We start from the raw sequence: 24,410 nt of genomic DNA, 5'->3' as shown, positions 1-24,410 counted from the left end.
AGGATGGTCTCGATCTCCTGACCTCGTGATCCGCCCGTCTCGGCCTCCCAAAGTGCTGGGATTACAGGCTTGAGCCACCGCGCCCGGCCACCATTGCTACTTCTATCCTTAATTAAGTTTCCAGCTGGGCGCATTAGCTCACGCCTGTAATCCCAGTACTTTGGGAGGCCGAGACGGGCGGATTACGAGGTCAAAAGTTCGAGACCAGCCTGACCAACATGGTGACACCCTGTCTCTACTAAGAATACAAAAATTAGCTGGGCGTGGTGGCACACACCTGTAATCCCAGCTACTCAGGAGGTGGAGGCAGGAGAATCGCTTGAACCCAGGAGGAGGCGGAGGTTGCAGTGAGCCGAGATCACGCCACTGCACTCCAGCCTGGGCAACAGAGAGAGACTTCATCTCAAAAAAAAGAAAAATTAAGTTTCCATGTATGAATGGGCTACAGTAGTCCCCCGTTAGCCACAAGGAATACATTCCAAGAGCCCCCAGTGGATGTCTGAAACCATAGTATGTTTTTTCCTGTACATACAAACCTAAAGGTTAATTTATAAATTAGGAACAGTAAGAGATTAACAACAATAAATAATAAAATAAAGCAGTTATACCAATATGCTATAATAAGTTATGTGAATGTGGTCTTAATCTCTCTCTCTCAACATATCTCAAGTTTTGTGGGTTGTGGTTGATCACAGATACCGGAAACCATGGAAAATGAAACTAGATAAGGGGACACTACTATACTCTTTTGTTCTATGGTCTTTTTGTTAATTCTTTCTCCAATATTCCAAGTTATAATTTATTGTAGCTTTAATATATGTCACCCCACTTTGTTCAGCAAAAGTGTTTTTTGTTATTTTTGGCATTGTTCTTCACATTAATTTTTAAAAATTAAGTTGTTAAGTTCCATGAAAAAAACTTCGGGATCTTGATTGAAATTGCATTAAAAAATTATTGTGGAGTAACTTGAGAAGTATCATGTTTGTGATAGTGAGTCTTTTCAGTCGTGAACATGATGTAATATCCTTCCATTTATTCACTGTTTTCTTGTGTCTTTCACAAGTGTATTTTGCTTCATAAAGGTCCTACCTAGCCTTTTACTTTACAGTCACATGCTGCATAATGACCTTTGGGTCAATGACAGATTCTATATACGATGGTGGCCCCATAAGATTATAATGGAACTGAAAATTCTGTTATATAAGTGATGTTGTAATCATTGAAATGTCTTAGCGTGCCGGGCGTGGTGGCTCACACCTGTAATCCCAGCACTTTGGGAGGCTGAGGCAGGTGTATCACTTGAGGCCAGGAGTTTGAGAACAGCCTGGGCAACATGGTGAAACTCTGTCTCTACTAAAAATGTAAAAATTAGCTGGGCATGGTGGCAGGCGCCTGTCATCTCAGTTACTCGGGAGACTGAGGCAAGGGAATCTCTTGAACCCGGGGGCGAATGTAGCAGTGAGCCTGGATCACGCCACTGCACTCCAGCCTGGGCAACGGAGCGAGACTCAGGCAAAAAAAAAAAAAATCTTACCTCAATACATTACCTTTTCTATGTTTAGATACATAAGTACCATTATATTACAGTTGCCTATAGTATTCAGATTCAGTTGCCTATAGTATTATATTACAGTTGCCTATAGTATTCAGATTTATACACGTTTGTAGCCTGGGAGCAATAGTATATAGCTTAGGTGTGTAGTAGGCTATACTGTATAGGTTTCTGTAAGTACATTCTGTAATGTTCACATGATGAAATCGCCTAACAACACATTTCTCAGAACATGCCCGCATCATTAAGCTGCACATGACTCTATTTCTAGATTGCTGTTAAAATTGTTGTGAATAAAAATTTTTAACTTATATTTACTAATCAGTTATCTGATATGGGGACTGCTGTTGATATAATTTTTTTGGTCTTGAGTCCGGCAGCCTTGCTAAACTGTAATCATTTGTGGGTTCTCTTAAATTTGCCGTAAAAATTAATAAGGGCAGGTTTATCTCTTCCAATTTTCATATCTTTTTCTTGCATATCTTACTGGAATGGAATTCCGTCTTTGCATTTCATATTTTGAGACTTTTTAGGTACATACAAATGTATGACTGTTATTCTTGGTGAATGTGTCCTTTTATGATACATTGTTCCTCGTTATGCCTATTTATGCATTTTCCTTAATTCTAATTGGTCTTTCTTTCGTTGGCATTTGCTTGATGTCTACTTTTGCTCTTTTTAACTTCACATTCTTTTTTGGGTTATATTATTTGAGTATCTCATGAACAACCAACAGCTTACTGTTTTCTTTTTAATCCAGTAACCTTGACCTTTTAACATGTCAGTTTAATCTTTTATAATTTGCTTTAGCTAAACACTAGATTAGCTCTGTTCTCTCATTTTGCCTGTGGCATTTTTAGTCATAGTCAAATTTTCTAGTAGTAGTCAGATTCCTGACCATCACTCCCTGCTTACCCCAAAATCTGTCTCTGGAGAGATTTTTCTCTTTTTATATTTTATTCACTATCATAACATATTTACAGCAAAGAATGTGCATCACAGCATGAACTTTACTCTCCCATCTTGATGGGAAGTCTTCTGTAGCCTTCCTAATCCCCAGTTGTTGCTGGCTTTCCCCCTCTAGTTCCCTTCTGAAGGAACAGATGCTAAGGAAGCAGGCCGAGTTAGAATCAGCACAGTGCCGACTCCAGCTGCAGGTCCTCACTGATGAGTGCACTCGGCTTCAAAGCCGTGTTCAGGTATGTTTATCCTTTCTAACCCAAATAACTTTTGGAATAGGAATGGAAGAGGAATCTAAATGCTACTTATGTTCATCGCAGAAATAATAGGATTTGCCAAGTTATTTAAGAAATAAACATGACCAACTGCTTATTTTATTTCTGATTAGGGCATCTGTTCAAAACTTACTACACACTTTATGATGAAAACTACTATAGTCTGAATTTTATTTTTATTTTTTTATTTTTTTGAGATAGAGTAGTCTCATTCTGTCGCCTAGGCTGGAGTGCAGTGATGTGATCTTGGCTCACTGCAACCTCTGCCTCCTGGGTTCAAGCGGTTCTCCTGCCTCAGTCTCAGCATTTCGAGGAGCTGGGATTACAGGCGCCTACCACCATGCCCAGCTAATTTTTGTACTTTTAGTAGAGACAGGGTTTCACCATGTTGGCTGGGCTAGTCTCGAACTCCTGACCTCAGGTGATTGGCCCGCCTTGGCTTCCCAAAGTGCTGGGATTACAGGCGTAAGCACTGCACCTGGCCTTACAGTCTGAATTTTAGAAAAAATTAAATAGCCAACCAAGAATTCCAAACTTGTTTAAGTAAATCTACCAATAAAATGGGGGCTTTACCAGGAGTTTGAAGGTTACAGTGAGCTGTGATCGCACTACTGCACACCAGCCTAGATGCCATGGGTGATGGAGTGAGACCCTGTCTGCTTTCTTTTTTTTAAATGACTTTAAACAAAACCATCGTTAAGGACTTTCAACTCTCATATTATGATTCTGTGCTCTCCTTATTTCACTTGCTTGTTGACATACTGTAAAAAATCAGCAGTTCTGGCCGGGTGCGGTGGCTTACGCCTGTAATCCCAGCACTTTGGGAGGCCGAGGTGGATGGATCACCTGAGGTCAGGAGTTCAAGACCAGTCTGGCCAACGTGGTGAAACCCCATCTCTACTAAAAATATTAAAAAATTAGCTGGGCATGGTAATGGGCACCTGTAATCCCAGCTACTCAGGAGGCTGAGGCAGAAGGGCTTGAACCCAGGAGATGGAGGTTGCAATGAGCCAACATGGTCCCACTGCAGTCCTGGGTGACACCCACTGCAGTCCTGGGTGACAGAGTCTCCGTCTCAAAAAAAAAAAAAAACTCAGCAGTTCTCTAGGATTTATGTTAACATTTTCATGTAATGGATAAGAAATCTTCTGTATAAGATCAAGGAATTGTGTTTGAGGGGAATATCAAATTAAAAAGCTTTGTATTTATCAAATCTTTTTCATTTTAGGACTTGCAAAAGCTTATGTCACATCAAAATCAGAATTTACAGCAACCCAGGGGCTTCCAAGCATGGGTCCTGAGCCGCTCACCCTCCAGCCAGGGTCAGCACAAGCACAAGTACCACTTCCAAAAGACCTTCACAGTATCTCAGGCAGGAAACTGCCGGATCATGGCATACTGTGATGCTCTGAGCTGCCTGGTGATATCACAGCCTTCTCCTCAGGCCTCTTTTCTTCCAGGTAAAGAGTCTAGAAACTCAGCTTTCATGTTCTTTATTAGACGCCATGTGTTTATTTCCTTGCCCTTTTGGAAAATTCAAGACTCAAGGCTCACCAGATCACCTTTCCCTATCAGTTCCTTGTTAATGCAAGTACCCCAGGGTGCAGCAAAGATGTCTTTACTGTCTATTGACTTCATTCTGTAAATTTATTAACCAAGAGGGTAGAAATACTGATAACCATGACAAAGCAGATGGTGAGGTCCTTGGAAGTGTAGGTTACTGATAGAGTCCAAGAAGGACATATATGTCCTATTCAACTTACAGATTCTTTTTAGACTGGAAATGTTTGACAAAACACTACCCTAAGGGTAATTCAAGGTGAAACAAAATTTAACACTTATTTTCAGTAGTGTTCAAGTTAACAATTTCCAAATAAGAGAATTTAAGGAGTACACTGACTATTTTATTAATGCTAGATTAATTTTCTCTCAACATATTTTGTGCTTTTTAAGCTTAATTTTAGGTTTTCTAAATGTTGAAAACCAAGTCTTTTCAAATGCTCAATTAAATCATTTCTAAATCTTGCAGATGTTTCTGCTGTCTTCAGCATAAGATTTCTGCCAACTGCAAGACCCCTTTGCTTTAACATGGTTTTATAATGTTCCTTTATCCCATCTAAGTTTTTAATAAAAAGATTTGTCATCAAATAGAACCAACAAATTGGAAAAATAACTATTTTCTAATGTTCCCCAAATTGGGAATGTGTCCTGTTCTTTTTTTCTTAACATGTCCATTCCAGTCCGCTTGATAGTGTGCTGGTGTTGATTTGTCGTTGTTCCCCTTAATGATTAACTTGGTGTGTATTTCTGCTACCTTGTTTTTTTTTTTTCTTTTCTTTTTGAGACAGAGTCTCGCTCTGTTGCACAGGCTGGAGTTCAGTGGCGTGATCTCAGCTCACTGCAACCTCTGCCTCCTGGGTTCAAGAGATTCTCCTGCCTCAGCCTCCTGAGTAGCTGAGACTACAGGTGCATTCCACCATGCCTAGTTAATTTTTGTATTTGAAATGGGGTTTTAACATTTTGGTCAGGCTGGTCTCAAACTCCTGACCTCAGGTGATCCACCCATCTTGGGCTCCCAAAGTACTGGGATTATAGGCATGAGCCACCATGCCCAGCGACCTTGTTGATTTAAAGCCTATACCTGCACCTGCACCCACCCCCCACCCCTTGCTTTTTTTTTTTTCCTCTCTGGCTGTCCTAATTCTGCTAGAAGAAAGTGCAATAAGCCACGTACTTGGTTCCCTGGAGAAGCTGAAGCTGTCTTGAATCTAGGATTTGACGCATTTTTAAAGAATTTAACTCAACTGGGCACAGTGGCTTGTGCCTATAATCCCAGCAGCTTGGGAGGCCAAGGCGGGAGGATCATTTGGGCCCAGGAGTGTGAGTCTCACTATGTCGGGGCAACATAGTGAGATTCCATCGCTATAAAAAAAAAATTTTTTTTTTAACTAGGTTGGTGTGGTGGCACACCTCTCTGGTCCCAGATTCTTGGGAGGCTGAGTTGGAAGGATCACTTGAGCCTGGGAGATCAAGGCTTCTGTGAGCCGTGATGGTGCCACTGTACCTTAGCATTGGTGATAGAGTGAGACCCTGTTTATATATATAACTTAGTTAAAAATAAATGTTATAGCTTAGTAAGAGAACACAGTAACAAATAGTTTTAAAAGGTTATTGGTTTTTGTTGGCTATTTTTACCCCTTTCGGGAATGTGGGTACTTGAATTGTCATCTGTCTCATTTCATTTCAGACAGATGTAACATATCTTGACTGACATTTATTTTCATTCTCTATTGTTCACTGTTCCTTCCGCATCTAGAGTGTCTGTGGTTCTAGTGAAATATTCTCTCTCAACAGCTTTATAGAAGTATAATTGGCAGTAAACTGTAGATATTTAAAGTATACAATTTGGTTACTTTTCACATATGTAATACACCCCTGAAACCATCACTACAATCAAGATAACTTTAATTTTTTTTTGACACAAGATCTAGTTATATCGCCCAGGCTGGAATGCAGGGAGGGGTGTGATCTCAGCTCATTACAACCTCCGCCTCCTGGGCTCAAGTCATCCTTCCACCTCAGCCTCTCGAGTAACTGGGAGTACAGGCTCGCCCCACTATACCCAGCTAATTCTCATATTTTTTGTAGCAACAGGGTTTCACCATATTTCCCAGGCTGGTCTCGAACTGATGAGCTCAAGTGAGCCACCCACCTCAGCCTCCCAAAGTGCTGGGATTCCAGGCATAAGCTACCACGCTTGACCATGAACATATGTATTACCCCAAAAGTTTCCCTATGGCCTTTTATAATCTCACCTGCCCCTCCCTCCTCTCCCATCCCCAGCAGTCACTGCTTTTTGTCACTACAGATGAGTTTGCATTTTCTAGAATTTTACATAAATGGAATCATACAGTGTTAACCATTTTTTGGTCTGACTTCTTTCTCACTGCATGCTTTTTATTGTAGTATATATTAGTAGTTAATTCCTTTTTAATGGATAGTATTCCATCTTACCTGTATACAGTAGATTTGTTTATTCATTTACCTGGACGTTTGAAATGGGTTATACTTTCTTTTTTTTTTCTTCTTTTCATTGTCATGAGGCAAGCATGGGTTGTACTCTCTTTTCTCTCTCCTCTCTCCCTTCTCCTCTCTCCCTTCTCCTCTCTCCCTTCTCCTCTCTCCTCTCTTCTCTCTCTTCCTCTTCCTCTTCCCTTCTCTGACAGAGTTTTGCTCTGGTTACCCAGGCTGGAGTGTAGGGTGCAATCTCGACTCACTGCAACCTCCGCCTCCCAGGTTCAAACGACTGTCCTGCCTCAACCTCCCGAGTAGCTGAGATTACAGGAACTTGCCACCACGCCTGGCTAATTTTTTGTATTTTTAGTAGAGACAGGGTTTCACTGTGTTGGCCAGGCTTGTCTTGAATTCCTGACCTCAGGTAATCCACCTGCCTTGGCCTTCCAAAGGTTTGGGATTACAGAGGTGAGACACCACGCCCAGCCTGGGTTATACTTTTTTAAATAAGTCATAGGCCGGGCGCAGTGGCTCATGCCTGTAATCCCAGCACTTCGGGAGGCTAAGTCGAGCAGATCACTTGAGGCCAAGAGTTTGAAACCAGCCTGGCCGGCCGGGCGCGGTAGCTCAAGTCTGTAATCCCAGCACTTTGGGAGGCCGAGACGGGCAGATCACGAGGTCAGCGGATCGAGACCATCCTGGCTGACCCGGTGAAACCCCGTCTCTACTAAAAAATACAAAAAACTAGCCGGGCGAGGTGGTGGCGCCTATAGTCCCAGCTACCCGGGAGGCTGAGGCAGGAGAATGGCGTGAACCTGGGAGGCGGAGCTTGCAGTGAGCTGAGATCCAGCCACAGCACTCCAGCCTGGGTGACAGAGCAAGACTCTGTCTCAAAAAAAAAAAAAAAAAAAACAGCCTGGCCAATACAGTGAAACCCCATCTCTACCAAAAAATAAAAAAGTTAGCTGGGCGTGGTGGCGTGTGCCTGTAATCAATCCCAGCTGCTCGAGAGGCTGAGACAGGAGAATTGCTTGAACCCAGGAGGCAGAGGTTGTAGTGAGCCAAGATTATGCCACTGCTTTTTAGCCTGGGCAACAGAGTGAGACCCTGTCTCCAAAATAAATGAATAAATTATAACACTGGAGAATTGTCGTTTGACCAGCTGGTTCCCAAGGACTTATATGCGAAGAAAGGTGGACAAAGGAGCTACTTGAAAAAGTAGTTTGCATTGCCCTAGATTCACTTTCAGTGATCTGTTTCATACTATTTTGCCTTTGGCAGGCTTTGGTGTTAAGATGTTGAGTACTGCCAACATGAGAAGCAGTCAGTACATTCCGATGCATGGCAAACAGATCCGTGGACTGGCTTTTAGCAGTTACTCCAGAGGCTTGCTACTCTCTGCTTCCCTAGACAACACTATTAAACTGACCAGGTGAGTGACTTGGGGAGGAAGGTGGAGACTGGGCTGTTTGGTGTTGAGTAGCATGGAATTAGTATCAGTGTTATGATGACCTTAGCTGTGTTTTTTTGGTCTGAGACTGTGTCTTCTGAGATCCATTTAAAATACATTGCTTTTAGAAGTGGGCACAGCAGGTTACAAAACTGTGTTTCCTGTTTCTTTAAAATTATATATATTACAAAAAATGTCTTAAGCATATTTTAAGGAGATGAGAATAAAACTCTGAAGTTGGTGGAGGCCAGCCGTGGTGGCTCACACCTGTAATCTTAGCACTTTGGGAGGCCAAGGCAGGTGGATCATCTGAAGGTCAGGGGTTTGAGACCAGCCTGGCCAACATGGTGAAACCCGTCTTTACTAAAAATACAAAAATTAGCTGGGCATGGTGTCAGAAACGTGTAATCCTAGCTACCAGGGAGGCTGAGGCAGGAGAATCATTTGAACCTGGGAAGTAGAGGTTGCAGTGAGCCAAGATCAAGCTACTGCACTCCAGCCTGGGCGACAGAGCAAGGCTGTGTCTCAAAAAAAAAAATAGTAAATGAATAAATACATAAATAAATAAATAAAATTTAAAAATAAAGTTTGTGGAATGACAGGATGGAGGGAGCTTTGGTACCTGACATCAGAGTCGCCATACTAGGTCAGTACTGTTTACTCCTAGTCCTGGTCTGTTTCTCCTAGTCCTGGTCTGTTACCTGGACAATTCTGTGTAACAGAGATGTTCGCCAAGCACTCACTGCCCTTGGGTACCATGATGACTTCTTTTATACCCTTACTTAGTTACAGTGTTTTATCTGTCACATGCTCTGTGAGTACTGTGAACCAGATGTGAGTGTGCTCCATGCCTTTATAAGTATTGTTTTAAAAATAAGGTAGAGGCCGGGCACGGTGGCTCAAGCCTGTAATCCCAGCACTTTGGGAGGCCGAGACGGGCGGATCACGAGGTCAGGAGATCGAGACCATCCTGGCTAACACGGTGAAACCCCGTCTCTACTAAAAAAAAAAAAAAACTACAAAAAACTAGCCGGGCGAGGTGGCGGGCGCCTGTAGTCCCAGCTACCCAGGAGGCTGAGGCAGGAGAATGGCCTGAACCCGGGAGGCGGAGCTTGCAGTGAGCTGAGATCCGGCCACAGCACTCCAGCCCGGGTGACAAAGCGAGACTCCGTCTCAAAAAAAAAAAAAAAAAACAAAAAAAAAAAGTAAGGTAGAAAAATGTTACATACCAAAGTGTTGGTTGGATTATTATTTATTTATTTGTTTACATATTTATTTTTGAGAGAGAGAGAGTCTTGCTCTGTCACCCAGGCTGGAGTGCAGCGGCGCAATCTCGGCTCACTGCAACCTCCGCCTCCTGGGTTCAAGTGATTCTCCTGCCTCAGCTTACCGAGTAGCTGCGATTACAGATGCACGCCACCACACCTAGCTAATTTTTGTATTTTTAGTAGAGGTGGGGTTTCGCCATGTTGGCCAGGCTGGTCTCGAATTCCTGACCTCAAGTGATCTGTCTGCCTCAGACTTCCAAAGTGTGGGATTACAGGCATGAGCTACCATGCCCAGCCCCTTTAATTTATTATTTTACTTCTTTACAACTCAAGAGGAAAACCTGTGACCCCCAAAACAAATGTTATGGAATTTAAAGGAGTTACCTGGGCAGATCCTAGAAAAAATAGGAAATCCAGATAGTTTGGGCATATGAGTGTGTTCTCAAGGGTTAATGATCATTTAAATGATAATCTTTACATCTTTGTCATGTATTTGCTTTTCTTAATGCAGTTGTAAAAGTCTTTTGTAATTCCACAGCCTGGAGACAAATACCGTGGTCCAGACTTACAATGCTGGACGTCCTGTCTGGAGCTGTTGCTGGTGTCTTGATGAGACTAACTACATCTATGCTGGACTGGCCAATGGTTCAATTCTGGTATATGATGTGCGGAACACGAGCAGTCATGTTCAGGAGTTAGTAGCTCAGAAAGCCAGGTAGGGAGCCACTCACTCTTTTCCTGGTAGCAACTTTCTCTTGGCTTATTATTGTGTTAATCATCTCTTCAGAGGGTGTTACACAGTTGGTCAGAAATCCTTACAGTTTTTGAAGATCCACTTGATCTCACTTCAGAATCAATAACATTCTTATTAACAAGAGTTTATATTCATGATATTTCATATGACAGAGAGTTCTGGTATAAGTATAGCCAGGTTCATAGTCAGTAATCATCTAATATGGCAAAACAGAGTCAGATCTATGTTCAGAACCTAGCTCCACTACTTAGAAGTTGTGTGACCTTAGTTGTGTTTCTTGGCCCATTGTGAGCTTAATCTGTAAAATCTGGTCAATACAGACTTGCTTTAATAGCCATATGTCGGCCAGGCACGGTGGCTCAAGCCTGTAATCCCAGCACTTTGGGAGGCCAAGACGGGTGGATCACGAGGTCAGGAGATCGAGACCATCCTGGCTAACACGGTGAAACCCCGTCTCTACTAAAAAATACAAAAATCTAGCCGGGCAAGGTGGCGGGCGCCTGTAGTCCCAGCTACTTGGGAGGCTGAGGCAGGAGAATGACATAAACGCAGGAGGCGGAGCTTGCAGTGAGCTGAGATCCGGCCACTGCACTCCAGCCTGGGCGACAGAGTGAGATTCTGTCTCAAAAAAAAAAAAAAAAAAAATAGCCACATGTCACCGGGCGCGGTGGCTCACGCCTGTAATCCCAGCACTTTGGGTAAAAGAGACGGACAGATCACGAGGTCAGGAATTCAAGACCAGCCTAACCAATGTGGTGAAACCCCATCTGGTTTTTCAAAAAAAAATTCAAAAAAAAATTAGGCATGCGTGGTGGCGCATGCTTATAATCCCAGCTACTCAGGAGACTGAGGCAGGAGAATTTCTTGAACCTAGGAGGTGGAGGTTGCAGTGAGCCGAGATCGCACCACTGCACTCCAGCCTGGACGACAGGGTGAGATACCGTCTCAAAAAAAAATAGCCACGTGTCTAGCGCATAGGAAGAGATCGGTTAAGGATAGCATAATCAAAAGTGATTTAAAACTTTCCTAATCCAAAGCTAAACCAACTTTTTTGAAGATACTGTATTATTATTATTTATCATTTAATCCAGTTATGAGATTGAGAAGTTTATAAAGTCAGCCCAAGTTCTGAGGATGCATGGCCACCAGCACCACTCTGTTTTAGAATGTGTTGAGCTGCCCTGTATGTGTAAAGTTCTCAGAAGGGGAGTAGGGTCTGTGACCTGACCAAAATGAAAAGTATCTTAACAGATAATTTATGTTTCCAATTGGATATATTAAAAAAGAGCAAGGAGAGCCAAACATAAAGATATCACTAAAGTAATAATTATTTACTGAAACCTAGGCCCAAATAGAGTAGACAGTAAAATACGGCAAGGTTTTTTTTTTTTGTTTTGGTTTTTTTTTTGGTGGTGGTGGTGGTGGTGGTGATTTTTTGTTTTTTTTTTTTTTAAGACGGTGTCCCACTCTCACCCAGGCTATAGTGCAGTGGCACAGTCTTGGCTCACTGCATCCTCCACCTCCCAAGTAGCTGGGACTACCTCCATGCGCCACCATACTTGACTAACTTTTGTATTTTTAGTAGAGATGGGGTTTCACTATGTTGGCCAGGCTGGTCTCAAACCTGTGATCTCAAGTGATTCTCCCACCTCGGCTTCCCAAAGTGCTGGGATTACAGGCGTGACCCACCATGCCCAGCCAAACATGGCAAATTTTAAAATAGCAAGAAAAAAATACTTGTATGTATTGTTCATTTTTATTTGTGTTTACTTTGATTACCTTTATTGTGACAGGGAAAATGAAATAAAACAGGCAAGTAGACTTTGGCAACTTTTGCATGAATGAGTTCACAGCAGAAATGAGTTCATAGGAACACAGTCTGAAGGATGATATTTCTGAGAGAATTCTTGGCGCATAGTCCTGGTCATATGCTTGCAGAAGGAAATTTAGAAAATCTAAAACAGTCCTGTTTCTGAATTAAAATGTAGCTGCTTTTAGCTGTATTTTAATTGTGGGGTCTGTCATCTACAACTTGGGACCTTTATTTTGTTATGTATATAAGCTTTGTTTCTTTCCTGACTTTTCTCATGTGGCTAAACCCATTTCAAGAAGCTTCACATCAGTCAAGCTTCCTAGTAATTGTGATCTTGTATCCCTTAAATTTCCTAGTTCTTTTTTTCCTTTTCTTTTAGAGCATCTAGTATCTCTCCTGAAATTAGTTTCAGAATATTATGTGATGTCCTTTTGTTTCTACAGAGAGGGTTGCTAATTTTTATCAGATGTCAGAGGATAGTGACTAAAGGTGTTTAACCTCTGTAGAGGTGGGAATGTGCTTGAGGGTTCCTGGTAGTGGGGTCTGGAGCCGTCCGAGTTTTGGAATGTGAGATACAGTTTCCTTACTTTCCTTTCAGATGCCCACTGGTCTCCTTGTCATACATGCCCAGAGCTGCCTCAGCTGCATTTCCATATGGTGGGGTGCTGGCTGGAACCTTGGAGGATGCTTCATTCTGGGAACAGAAAATGGACTTTTCTCATTGGCCTCATGTGCTGCCCTTGGAGCCAGGGGGCTGCATAGACTTTCAGACAGAGAACAGCTCCCGGCACTGTCTTGTGACCTACAGGCCTGGTGAGTGGTACTGGGGTCTCCCATGGTTTATTTGGGAGCACAGTGGTAGAGAAGAGGGAAGGAGAGTTCGATCCCACCCTTTGGGTGGCTGTGGTACTGCTCACAGACTAAAAGATACGTTGTAGCTCTTGCTTCTACAGGGAGGATGGTGGCTTCAGGCTCCCCCACAGAGCCTGCCTCCCTGCTCCTTACATGTAAGGACTGGAGCATATTCTGCCAGGTACTCCTGGAAGTGAATTAGCCACTTAGGAGCCCCTACAACTTAGAACAGTAGTGGAATGAGGGGCTAGCTCTAGGTTGTTGAGCCATCTTGAGATCACTTTCATATCTTCTGCCTGCCTCTCACTTCCCCTGAGAGAAAGGTCCAGATTAGGGCAGCCACGTAGTACCCCGGCTGGCATATTGTCTATTCCTCCTTATTTGGGCCGACAAAGGTAAATAAGGGGAAATGGGCAACAATGGTTGTGTGGGCCCAGCCAGCTGAACATCTTTACCTCTGGAATCAGAGGTGGAACCCGTAACAGCAGACTGTGCTTCATTCACAGGTTCTTTCTAGGCAAAGCGTCATGAATCGAAATTCCTGGTAAACTGTACTGATGGTCAGTGTTGCAGGTTTTTTCTTTCTAATGTGGTCTTGAGGTCTCTGTCAGGAGAGTGGCTATAAACTGTAACCCTGTCCTGCCAAACTCTAGGGAGTTCGTTGTGGGTGTTCATAGTGTACCTTCCACTAGATACTCCTTTGTCCTGGCAGATGGCCTAACACCTGCCTGACTCATGACCAGGTGTCCCTCTCACAGGAAACTTGTTTATACTGGCCCTTGTGGTGCTTGTCTGACCTGTGTCCAGTTCATTTCCCTTAAGATAATGACTCTCTATAAGAGCCCTGATTAGGAAAGACGTTAGGTTCAGGTGTGTTGGTCAGGTGAGACACAAAGGAGGCAACGCACAAAACACAGGAAATAACGGAATCAGCTTACTTGACAGATCCCACAGAGAAGAGGGCAGCATGCTTTAGGGGCCAGTGGGAAGAAGGGGGAGCTATCCAGGACAGGCCTGCTCCCTTGGGGGTGGGGTAGGGGTGGAGGGGAGGAACAAGTGGGCTATATTTCCAACCTCTGCTCAGGGAAGGGATTTTTTTTTTTTTTTTTTTTTTTTGCGCCCGGACTGGAGTGCAGTGGCCGGATCTCAGCTCACTGCAAGCTCCGCCTTCCGGGTTTACGCCATTCTCCTGCCTCAGCCTCCCAAGTAGCTGGGACCACAGGCGCCCGCCACCTGGCCCGGCTAGTTTTTGTATTTTTAGTAGAGACGGGGTTTCACCGTGTTAACCAGGATGGTGTCGATCTCCTGACCTCGTGATCCACCCGTCTCGGCCTCCCAAAGTGCTGGGATTACAGGCTTGAGCCACCGCGCCCGGCATGGGATGTTTTAACTAGACCAAAGTTGACAGGGTACATCTGGGTTTCAGATAATTTATGCCAGTCCTAAAAACAGATGCTGAGGTCACAACTGTATTAAGCAAATTTATAACAGGCAGGCAGATGTATAGTCAGAGTTAGTCATTAAATGCTCACACTTCTGCTGGTTGTGGGTGGGTCTACTCATGTTTTTAAGTTTTGTTTGAGCTGAGAAACATCTAAGTAGCACTTCAGACCCTTTGGCTCTTCGTCATCCCACAGCTCTGCTGTCTCCAAGACTGTGATTTGCTGTGACTGGTGTACAAAGCCTGGGGGTCCTATTTTGTTCTCTGGCTTTTGTTTGCCTCCCAGCAGAATTTCAGATACATGTTTCCCTTTCTGTAATAGCCTGCTTTCACGTTACAAAAATGTGCAGTCCCAGAGGCTAATGAGGTTCTCACTGGGGGAAGGGAAAAACCTTTTACTGAGAATTCTTAAGAGAGAAATCCCCCAGCAGAGGTCTGGCAGGAGACTGATTTTACTAAAACAGATAACTCAGTCTCAGAATTGTTTTTCTCTTAAGCAAAAAGCTATTGTAGATAACTTGATTTCTAGCCTACGGTTCTAAATTTCACTGATGCTATGATATTGTTCTTTCATTTGTTTTGTAGCTGTTCTTGATGGTTAAGGATTTATGGCTTTTCCGTCCAACTAGGTTGTAAGCGTGTGAGGTTTGGGTACTTGGTTAATTTTTTGTGTAGCATCCCCATGGTGCAGCACTGATTTCTCTGTCCCATAGATAAAAATCACACCACCATACGAAGTGTGCTGATGGAAATGTCCTACCGACTGGATGACACTGGAAATCCAGTCTGCTCCTGCCAGCCTGTACATACATTTTTTGGAGGACCGACTTGCAAACTATTGACCAAAAATGCCATTTTCCAAAGCCCAGAGAATGATGGCAACATCCTGGTGTGTACTGGGGATGAAGCAGCAAATTCTGCCCTGGTGAGCCTGTTATTTTTTACTTTCATATAAAAAGTAGTTTTGCTTAAAATATTGGTAAGGGAAAACGCGAACATTTTTTTACAGAAGCTCATAAAGCAAAAAAGTGTAAGTTCTGCTCTGTAATCCCACATATCCGCATATGTGTGTATGTGAGGTTGCTTGGTTTACATATGCTTTCCATACTGCTTTGTAGATCTTGACTCACTGTTGCAACCTCTACCTCCTGGGTTCAAGTGATTCTTCTGCCTCAGCCTCCTGAGTAGCTGGGATTACAGCACCTACCACCACACTCACCTGATTTTTGTATTTTTAGTAGAGACAGGGTTTCACTGTGTTGACCAGGCTGGTCTCAAACTCCTGACCTCAAGTGATCCGCCAGCCTCGCCCTCCTGAAGTGCTGGGATAATAGACGTGAGCCATTGTACCCAGCTGAGATGTTCTTGAACCTGAGCCTAATTAAGGCTTAGAGTAGCACTGTCCAATACAGTCACACTAGTCACATGAGCACTTAAAGTGTGCTTAGTGCCAAGGAAGAACTTAATGTTTTACTTTATTTTTAATCAAGTTAAATATAAACTTATGTGACTAGAGGCCACCATATTGTATAGTGCCACTCTAGAAGCTAGCGCTAAGTTTCATTGACTGGAGTTGCAGGGAATAGAGGAGAACAAGTTTAATGATAACACAGAAAGTATATACACAAGTCCAGGTTGTGGGCGTTCTGTAAGACAGCTGATCCGGCTTCCACAAGAAGTCAATGGCAGAAGAAAAAAGGTGGGATCACAGACGGGAGCCATGGCGCCCGGCCCGGCCTTTTTTTTTTTTTTTTTAAACAGATGCATACTTTTTTTTTTCTCTTGAGACAGTCTCGCTGTGTTACCCAGACTGGAGTGCAGTGGCGCAGTCTCGGCTCACTGCCACCTCTGCCTCCCAGGTTCAAGCAGTTATTGTGCCTCAGCTTCCCAAGTAACTGGGTGCACACCACCATACCCGGCTAATTTTTGTTTTTAGTAGAGATGGGGTTTTGCCATGTTTCCCAGGCTGGTCTCAAACTCCTGGGCTCAAGCAGTCTTCTCACCTCAGCCTCACAAACTGCTAGGATTACAAGCATGAGCCACCGTGCCTGGGGTCATACTTTTTTTTTTTTTTTTTTTTTTTTAGGCGGAGTCTCGCTCTGTTGCCCGGACTGGAGTGCAGTGGCGGGATCTCAGCTCACTGCAAGCTCCGCCTGCCGGGTTTACGTGATTCTCCTGCCTCAGCCTCCCGAGTAGCTGGGACTACAGGCGCCCGCCACCTCGCCCGGCTAGTTTTTTTGTATTTTTAGTAGAGACGGGGTTTCACCATGTTAGCCAGGATGGTCTCGATCTCCCGACCTCGTGATCCGCCCGTCTCGGCCTCCCAAAGTGCTGGGATTACAGGCTTGAGCCACCGCGCCCGGCCTTTTTTTTTTTTTTTTTTTTTTGGAGACAGGGTCTCGCTCTGTTGCCCAGGCTGGAGTGCAGAGGTGCAATCTTGGCTTGCTGCAACCTCCACCTCCTGGGTTCAAGTGATTCTTGTGCTTCAGCCTCCCAAGTAGTTGGAACTATGGGTGTGTGCCACCATGCCTGGCTGACTCTACTTTTTAATACTTTAAAATATTTTTCTTTTTTAGGAGACAGTATCTTGCTCAGTCCAGACTGGAGGGCAGTAGTGTGATCATGGCTGACTGTAGCCTCAAACTCCTCAGCTTAAGCAATCCTCTTTTACCCTCTTGAGTAGCTGGGACTGCAGGCATGCACCACCACACCTGGCTAATTTTTTAATTTCTTATAGAGATGGGAATCTTGCTCTGTTGCCCCAGCTGGTCTCTATCTCCTATTCTTAAGCTGTCGTCCCATCTCAGACTCCCAAAGTGTTGGAATTACAGGTGTGAGACACCATGCCTGGCCAATAATAAATTTTTAGAGGCCAGACGCGGTGGCTCACTTCTGTAATCCCAGCACTTTGGGAGGCCAAGGTGGATGGATCACGTGAGGTCAGGAGTTCAAGACCAGCCTGGCCAACATGGTGAAACCCCATCTCTACTAAAAGTACAAGAAAATTAGCGGGGTGTGGTGGCAGGCACTGTAGTCCCAGCTACTTGAGAGGCTGAGGCAGGAGAATTGCTTGAACCCAGGAGGCAGATGTTGCAGTGAGCCAAGATTGCGCCACAGCATTCCAGCCTGGGCGACAAGGGTGAGACTCTGTCTCAAGAAAAAAAAAAAGATGAGTTCCGTGAGGGCAAAGACAAGGACTTTATTTTATTTACCCATCTGTCCCTAGAAGAGCCTGACACATAGATTGAATGAATGGAAGCTGGGCTTTATTTTCAGATCCACTTACAGGTAGACTAATTACTGATTACAGTAGGTGAGGCTGTATCTGAACTATGTCAGGTGTGCTGGCTTTGAGCAACCTTGCGAAGGCTAGGGATGGCCTGCTTTGCTCTCCAGGTAGTGTTCTCTCTGCAGCCTTTCAGACTTGTTTGATGATGAAGAAAGGAAGTCCCTTCATGTACTGACTGGATTCTGACCCTTCCCTCTGCTTGCGTTCTTTAGCTGTGGGATGCTGCCAGTGGCTCGTTGCTCCAGGACCTACAGACCGATCAGCCTGTCTTGGACATCTGCCCATTTGAGGTGAACCATAACAGCTACTTGGCTACCTTAACAGAGAAGATGGTCCACATCTATAAGTGGGAGTGACCGTGGTCTTGAAACCTTGAAGGCCTGCTACTGGTTAAATGTTGTTTGTTAGCACCTAGCAGTCCCAAGCAAGATCCCTGTTTATTGTCTGCAGCCTAGAACATTGGGGATCATGGTTTGTTTGCATTAATATGATTCTAGGACTTTAGGTCACTGAGACACTACAGATTGTGTATCTGTTATGTCCACTAAAAGAGTAGTTGATGGGTTCTTTATCTACATTATCCATTTCTTGGGTTTAAAGCCTTCATTTACCATTATTGTATACTGGAAATTTTTTTTTTTTTTTTTTTTTTTTTTTTTTTTTTTTTTTTTTTTTGAGGCAGAGTCTCGCTCTGTCGCCCGGATTGGAGTGCAGTGGCCAGATCTCAGCTCACTGCAAGCTCCGCCTCCTGGGTTTACGCCATTCTCCTGCCTCAGCCTCCCGAGTCGCTGGGACTACAGGCGCCCGCCACCTCGCCCGGCTAGTTTTTGTATTTTTAGTAGAGACGGGGTTTCACCGTGTTAGCCAGGATGGTCTCGATCTCCTGACCTCGTGATCCGCCCGTCTCGGCCTCCCAAAGTGCTGGGATTACAGGCTTGAGCCACCGCGCCCGGCCGAATTTTCTTTATTTTCTATGTGACTTTCTGGACCTTAGAGAGTGTCCTCTCATCATCTAGGATGTGAGTAGGCATCAAGCATTTTCTGGGGGATATGACATCCCATCTGAGTTGTCCTGTCACTTAGGTATCCTTGAAGGGACTAACCGTTGTCTTGATACTGATTTGATGCAACGTAGATATAAAAGAGTATTATTCAGTTGAACACAAGAGGGCACTGTGAAACCTTGTGTCCGGTTTATTTCTGACCTTGAAGGCTGACAATCTTTTAGTAACTCATCTCATCCCCACAGAAGTTTGTGATAGAACACACCTGGGTGTGCTTTGTGGCAACAACACTTGCGTTCCAGGTGTGAAGTGCTGGGACACTGGCAGACTCAGTGATGGAAGCAGCTAGTGAACTATTCTCTTTGCTGATGCCTAGTGCATTAAGTTTATTGTTTTGTGAAAGGTAAGGAAAGAGGCCAGTTGTTTGAGTGGTGGGGAAAATTTTGTTTTTTCTAGCCAGCTTAGGAACTCAGGATTGGTTTTATCCAAGCTAGTGCTTTGAAGAACACTATCTCTTGCCAGGAAAAGATGAGTGATAGGTCAGAGGTTTTACTTGAGTCTCCCCTAGACATCAGGAGAAAAGACATAAGAGAATTTACAAAAGCTATTCAGACTGCTATTGAAAACATGAGAAGAACTTGTCTCCCATTTTGAGAGAGTTCTATCTAAATAAAGCCAATCCCTCAGACTGAGGGGCTGTTCTTAAGTGTTCTTTATACATTCCAGGTAAAGCCTTCCCCATGTGAAGCTGATGTTTGATTCCACTTCCCTCTGATTTGCCTCCCTAACCTTTTCTAAGGCTCAGTTTGTATTTCTTTGACTTGCCTCAGACTACTTGACCAAACCACTATCCACAACAGAATATGCTTCAAGATGTGGGCAGGTCAGTGTCCTGTTCATGGGAGAAAATGGCTAACAATCTGATTTTCTCAAATGATTGCTGAAGAGTTGTTAACCGTTTTTATTATAAACACTTCTGACCTGTCAATTCAAGAGCTGTTTCTAGAATCTTTCTCTCCAGCAAGGGGTTGTTGCAGTAGATTTCCCCAGAGTTCCAAGTTTTAGTTTGCCTTTTAATGACCCTTTAATATTTTAGGACATAATTTTTTCCTTTTTAAAATTTTTTGTAGAAATAGATGTTTCACTATGTTGTCCAGGCTGGTCTTGAACTCCTGGTTGCAAGCAGTTCTCCCGTCTCGGCCTCCTAAAGTGCCAAGATTATAGGCGTGAGCTACTGCACCCGGCCCCTATTTGAAGACATATTTTGTAAAAGCTAGCTTCTAGAACCTGAGAAAAGCACTTTTCTCCGAGGAGATATTCCTTTTGATATGTTAATGATTAATGATTAAGAGTGGCTGCCCAGGCCTGGAGTTTCAGTGACAGAATAGGATTGGAATTAAAAAGCAGAAGTCATCTGGTTTCAGCAGATTGCCACAAAGAGGATGCAGGTGGTCAGGCCCCGACTGGCTTTGTCTTTGGCCCTGGGCAGGTTAGGATTTGACTTGCTTTGAAGTACTTGATGCTGATTGATTTCCCTAAAAGTAGGAACAAGAGACTTAACTATAAGGAACATTAGGTGAATCCTAAGTCTCACCAGTCCTTGCATTAGTACATTAAATTTGGATGTTTTGTAAGCAAATTCATATGACCGTGACTGATTTCTCCAAAGAAAAAAACCTTGTCCAGCCTGACCAACATGGTGAAACCCCATCTCTACTAAAAATACAAAATTAACTGGGCCCAGTGGTGAGCACGCCTGTAATCCCAGCTACTCAGGAGGCTGAGGCAGTAGTAGAATTGCTTGAACCTGGGAGGCAGAGGTTGCAGTGAGTCAAGATCACGCCACTGCACTCCAGCCTGAGTGACAGAGCAAGACTCCATCTCAAAAAAAAAAAAAAAAACCTTGACGCCGTTCCCAATCCCCGTTGTAGAACATCACATTTATAAATCCAGGCTTTAGTCTTCTGGGCTCCACCAGGCTCTGCCCCACCATATTCCTTTGTCACTACCTCTAAGGTTTTTTCCCCACTTGAGGATTTGGAGTTAAACAAACTCAAAATATCTTGTCATTGTATATATTCTTGCCCCTGCTTTGAAAAGAGGGCAGTGGGAACTCTGTTTATACCCTGTTTTAATGTTTCTGTTTTATGTTTTAATGTTAATATGAAAATAAAGAATTTGCTATGTATAGTGGCTCCTAGTGCCTTTTGTTTCTTTGACTTCTAGAGGCAGGAGCATGTCTGCCTCTTGGGAGAGGGATATAATCCCAACCTGGTAAATTTCTCTCTTTTTGTTTTTTTTTGAGATAGAGTCTCGCTCTGTATCCCTAGCTGGAGTGCGGTGGTGCCATCTCGTCTTGCTGCAAACTCCGCCTCCTGGGTTCAAGAGATTCTCCTGCCTCAGCCTCCTGAGTAGTTGGGATCACAGGCGTGCGCCATCATGCTCGGCTAATTTTTGTATTTTTAGTAGAGATGGGTTTCAGCATTTTGGTCAGGCTGGTCTCGAATTCCTGTCCTCGTGATCCGCCTGCCTCAGTCTCCCAAAGTGCTGGGATTACAGGCATGAGCCACCGTGCCTAGCCGCCTTTTCATTTTTTTTTTAACTGAGTCTCTCTCTCTTGTCCCAGGCTGGAGCACAGTGGTTCAGTCTCAGCTCACTGCAGCCTCTGCCTCATTCCTCCTGAGTACCTGGGATTACAGGTGCCTGCAACAATACCTGGCTTACTTCTCTATTTTTAGTAGAGATGGGGTTTTACCATGTTGGCCAGGCTGGTCTCTAACTCCTGACCTCAAGTGATTTGCCCATCTTAACAGCCTCCCAAAGTACTGGGATTACAGGCAATAGCCACCTCACCCAGCCATAGATTTTCTCTTTTTCACACTAATAAAGTGGTTGAGGCTTTAGCTTGCAGTTCTGTTTTGCTATTGCCAATGGAAAGCGATATGTTTGCCTCTTAACCCTGTGTCCTGGCCATGTGGCTCACGCCTGTAATTCCAGTACTTTGGGAGGCAAAGGTGGGCAGATCACCTGAGGTCAGGAGTTCAAGGTCAGCCTGGCTAACATGGTGAAACCTCGTCTCTACTAAATGATACAAAAATTGGCTCGTTGTAGTGGTGGGCGCCTATAATCCCAGCTACTCGGGGCTGAGGCAGGAGAATTGCTTGAACCCAGGAGGCAGAGGTTGCAGTTAGCCGAGATCGCACCACTGTACTCCACCCTGGGTGAAAAAGCGAGACTCCGTCTCAAAAAAAAAAAAGCCCTGTCATGTGTCTATTTACTCTCAGATCTAGGGATCTACATTTCCCAGACTCTTGCCTGCTGGCTTCCTGCTAGTTTATTTGAATCCAGGAGACTGTAAAGTGGGAGGAAGGGAGAGGAGAGGACTTTTGTTTCCTTTATTTCTTCTAGTCATTGGCAGCACTTCTGACCGTGGCAGCAGCGGGCAAGTATGGGTTTCAGGGTTCCTGCTCAGCACAGTTCTGGCCACCTGCCTCAGTTTCTTTGTTCTGTTTGAGTTCAAGAATCTTCATTGCCATAAATCATGGTGCTCTACAATTAGGCTGGAAAGGCTGAAAATGTTTTCCAGTTTCTAGCTGAACAGCAAATGGTGTATACTGGATTCCAGGAGAACTGAATCCATAGGTATAAGCTTACTAACCATGGAGCCTGATGCTCTAAGGGACAAGGACAGAGGTCCTAGGATAGAAGTAAACCCCAAATTACAAAACCCAACACCATTGTTTTTGTTTTTCACAATACCCTCCTTTTTGTTTTCCATGTCAGTGATTGAGTATAAGTGAAATTCTGAAAAAATTTTTTTATAAGAAACAGGGTCTGACTGTCACTCAGTCTAGAGTGTAGTGGCACTGTCCTATCTCTGCATCCTCAAACTCATGGGCTGGGGTAATCCTGTCTCCTCAATCTCCTAAGTAACTGGGACTGTAATTGTGGACCACTCTGCCCAGCCAATTTTTGTTGTTCTTGTTTTTTGGTAGAGACAGGGGTCTTGCTCTGTTGCCCAACTGGTCTCAAACTTCTAGTTCAAGCAATCCTCCCGTCTCAGCCTCTCAAAACATTGGGATTGCAGGTATGAGCCACCATGCCTGGCCAAAATTCTAAAAATAGACATTTGTTTGTCCTTGTTCTTAGTCAACATATGTTTGTTGGTAAAAATCTCTGCTGTTTTATCTCTTTATAGTTTAATATATTAAGTAATGTCTTAGTAAATATGTATTACTAATAAGTAATTCTTAATGTTATAGAATACGTATTATTTTATCTTACAGGGGAAGAAACAGGTTAAAAATCCTAATAAAGGCTGGGTGCAGTGGCTCATGCCTGTAATCCCAGCACTTTGGGAAGCCGAGGACGGTGGATCACCTGAGGTCAGGAGTTTGAGACCAGCCTGATCAGCATGGCGTAGCCCCATCTCTACTAAAAATACAAAAATTAGCTGGGCATGGTGGCCCACACCTGTAATCCCAACTTCTTTTTTTTTTTTTTTAGGCGGAGTCTCGCTCTTTCGCCCAGGTGCCTGTAGTCCCAGCTACTCGGGAGGCTGAGGTGGGAGAATGGCGTGAACCCGGGGCGGGGCAGAGCTTGCAGTGAGCCGAGATCGTGCCACTGCACTCCAGCCTAGGTGACACAGCAAGACCCCATCTCAAAAAGAAGAGTGGCAGGGCTACTGACGCAGGCCCATTTCTGGAAGACTCAGTGACAGGTAACTTTTGCATGAGGACTGTCCTATGGCCTTGGCCAACTTTCCTTTTTGCTTTTTTGAGATGGAGTTTCACTCTTGTCTCCCAGGCTGGAGTGCAATGGCGCGATCTTGGCTCACTGCAACCTCCGCCTCCTGGGTTCAAGTGATTCTCCTGCCTCAGCCTCCCGATTAGCTGGGAATACAGGCATGCATGCACCACCACACCCGGATAATTTTTTTTGTGTTTTTAGCAGAGACGGGGTTTCTTCATGTTGGTCAGGCTGGTCTCGAACTCCCCACCCCTGGTGATCTGCCCACCTTGGCCTCCCAAAGTGCCAGGATTACAGGCGTGAGCCACTGCGCCCGGCCTTGGCCGACTTTCTTAGAAATGAATTTCAGTTTAAGTTGAGTCTTAGATGTTTCCACCAAATCCTCCTGTCCTTCCTTCCCTCCCTCTGTACTTCACACAGTGTTGGACATGCGTCATGATCACATGGCTCTCTCAGCCACCTCATTTTTCCTACAACTGTTGCCCCTAATAAATTTCTTGCATAGCTAATCCCTTTTTGTTGTCTGTTTCCTGGCAGACCTGGACTCACACAAGTAGTGCCAGTAGTGTTCCAAGAAAATAGGTGGTAAGACGGGCTGATTGGGGCCCCAGAATAATAAAGACCAGGTGGCAATGTTTAACGGCCAGAAGCCAGGAGACCACAATTACCACCATTACCAGCAAGATCAAACGAGATGACCAAGGGCCAGATGTGGTGACTCATGCCTATAATTCCAGCACTTTGGGAGGCCAAGGCAGGAGGATCACTTGAGGTCAGGAGTTCGAGACTAGCTTAGCCAACATGGTGAAACCCTGTCTGTATTAAAAATGTAAAAATTTGCCAGATGGGGTGGCTCATGCCTGTAATCCCAGCACCTTGGGAGGCCAAAGCAGGAGGATCACGAGGTCATGAGATCGAGACCATCCTGGCTAACACGGTGAAACCCCATCTCTACTAAAAATACAAAAAATTAGCCGGGCATGGTGGCA

General features: G+C 44.2%; 1 protein-coding gene across 1 annotated transcript in view; it reads left to right on the top strand.

Annotated features, from left to right (window-relative positions):
- RFWD3 (ring finger and WD repeat domain 3) overlaps window positions 1–18,284 on the top strand; it is a 55,074-nt gene extending 36,790 nt beyond the window's left edge. Inside the window, exons 7-13 of the mRNA XM_011962325.1 lie at window positions 2,637–2,751; window positions 4,016–4,247; window positions 8,083–8,233; window positions 10,058–10,234; window positions 12,685–12,899; window positions 15,093–15,304; window positions 17,881–18,284. Of these exons, the coding sequence (XP_011817715.1) occupies window positions 2,637–2,751; window positions 4,016–4,247; window positions 8,083–8,233; window positions 10,058–10,234; window positions 12,685–12,899; window positions 15,093–15,304; window positions 17,881–18,024 (1,246 nt within the window). The 3' untranslated portion in view covers window positions 18,025–18,284. The remainder of the gene's footprint in view (window positions 1–2,636; window positions 2,752–4,015; window positions 4,248–8,082; window positions 8,234–10,057; window positions 10,235–12,684; window positions 12,900–15,092; window positions 15,305–17,880) is intronic.
- Window positions 18,285–24,410: the final 6,126 nt, after the last annotated feature.

Source organism: Colobus angolensis, unplaced genomic scaffold (genome assembly GCF_000951035.1).
Source record: "Colobus angolensis palliatus isolate OR3802 unplaced genomic scaffold, Cang.pa_1.0 Scaffold116, whole genome shotgun sequence".
In the NCBI taxonomy this organism is placed as follows: domain Eukaryota; kingdom Metazoa; phylum Chordata; class Mammalia; order Primates; family Cercopithecidae; genus Colobus; species Colobus angolensis.
This window is presented reverse-complemented; position numbering and strand designations above follow the sequence as displayed.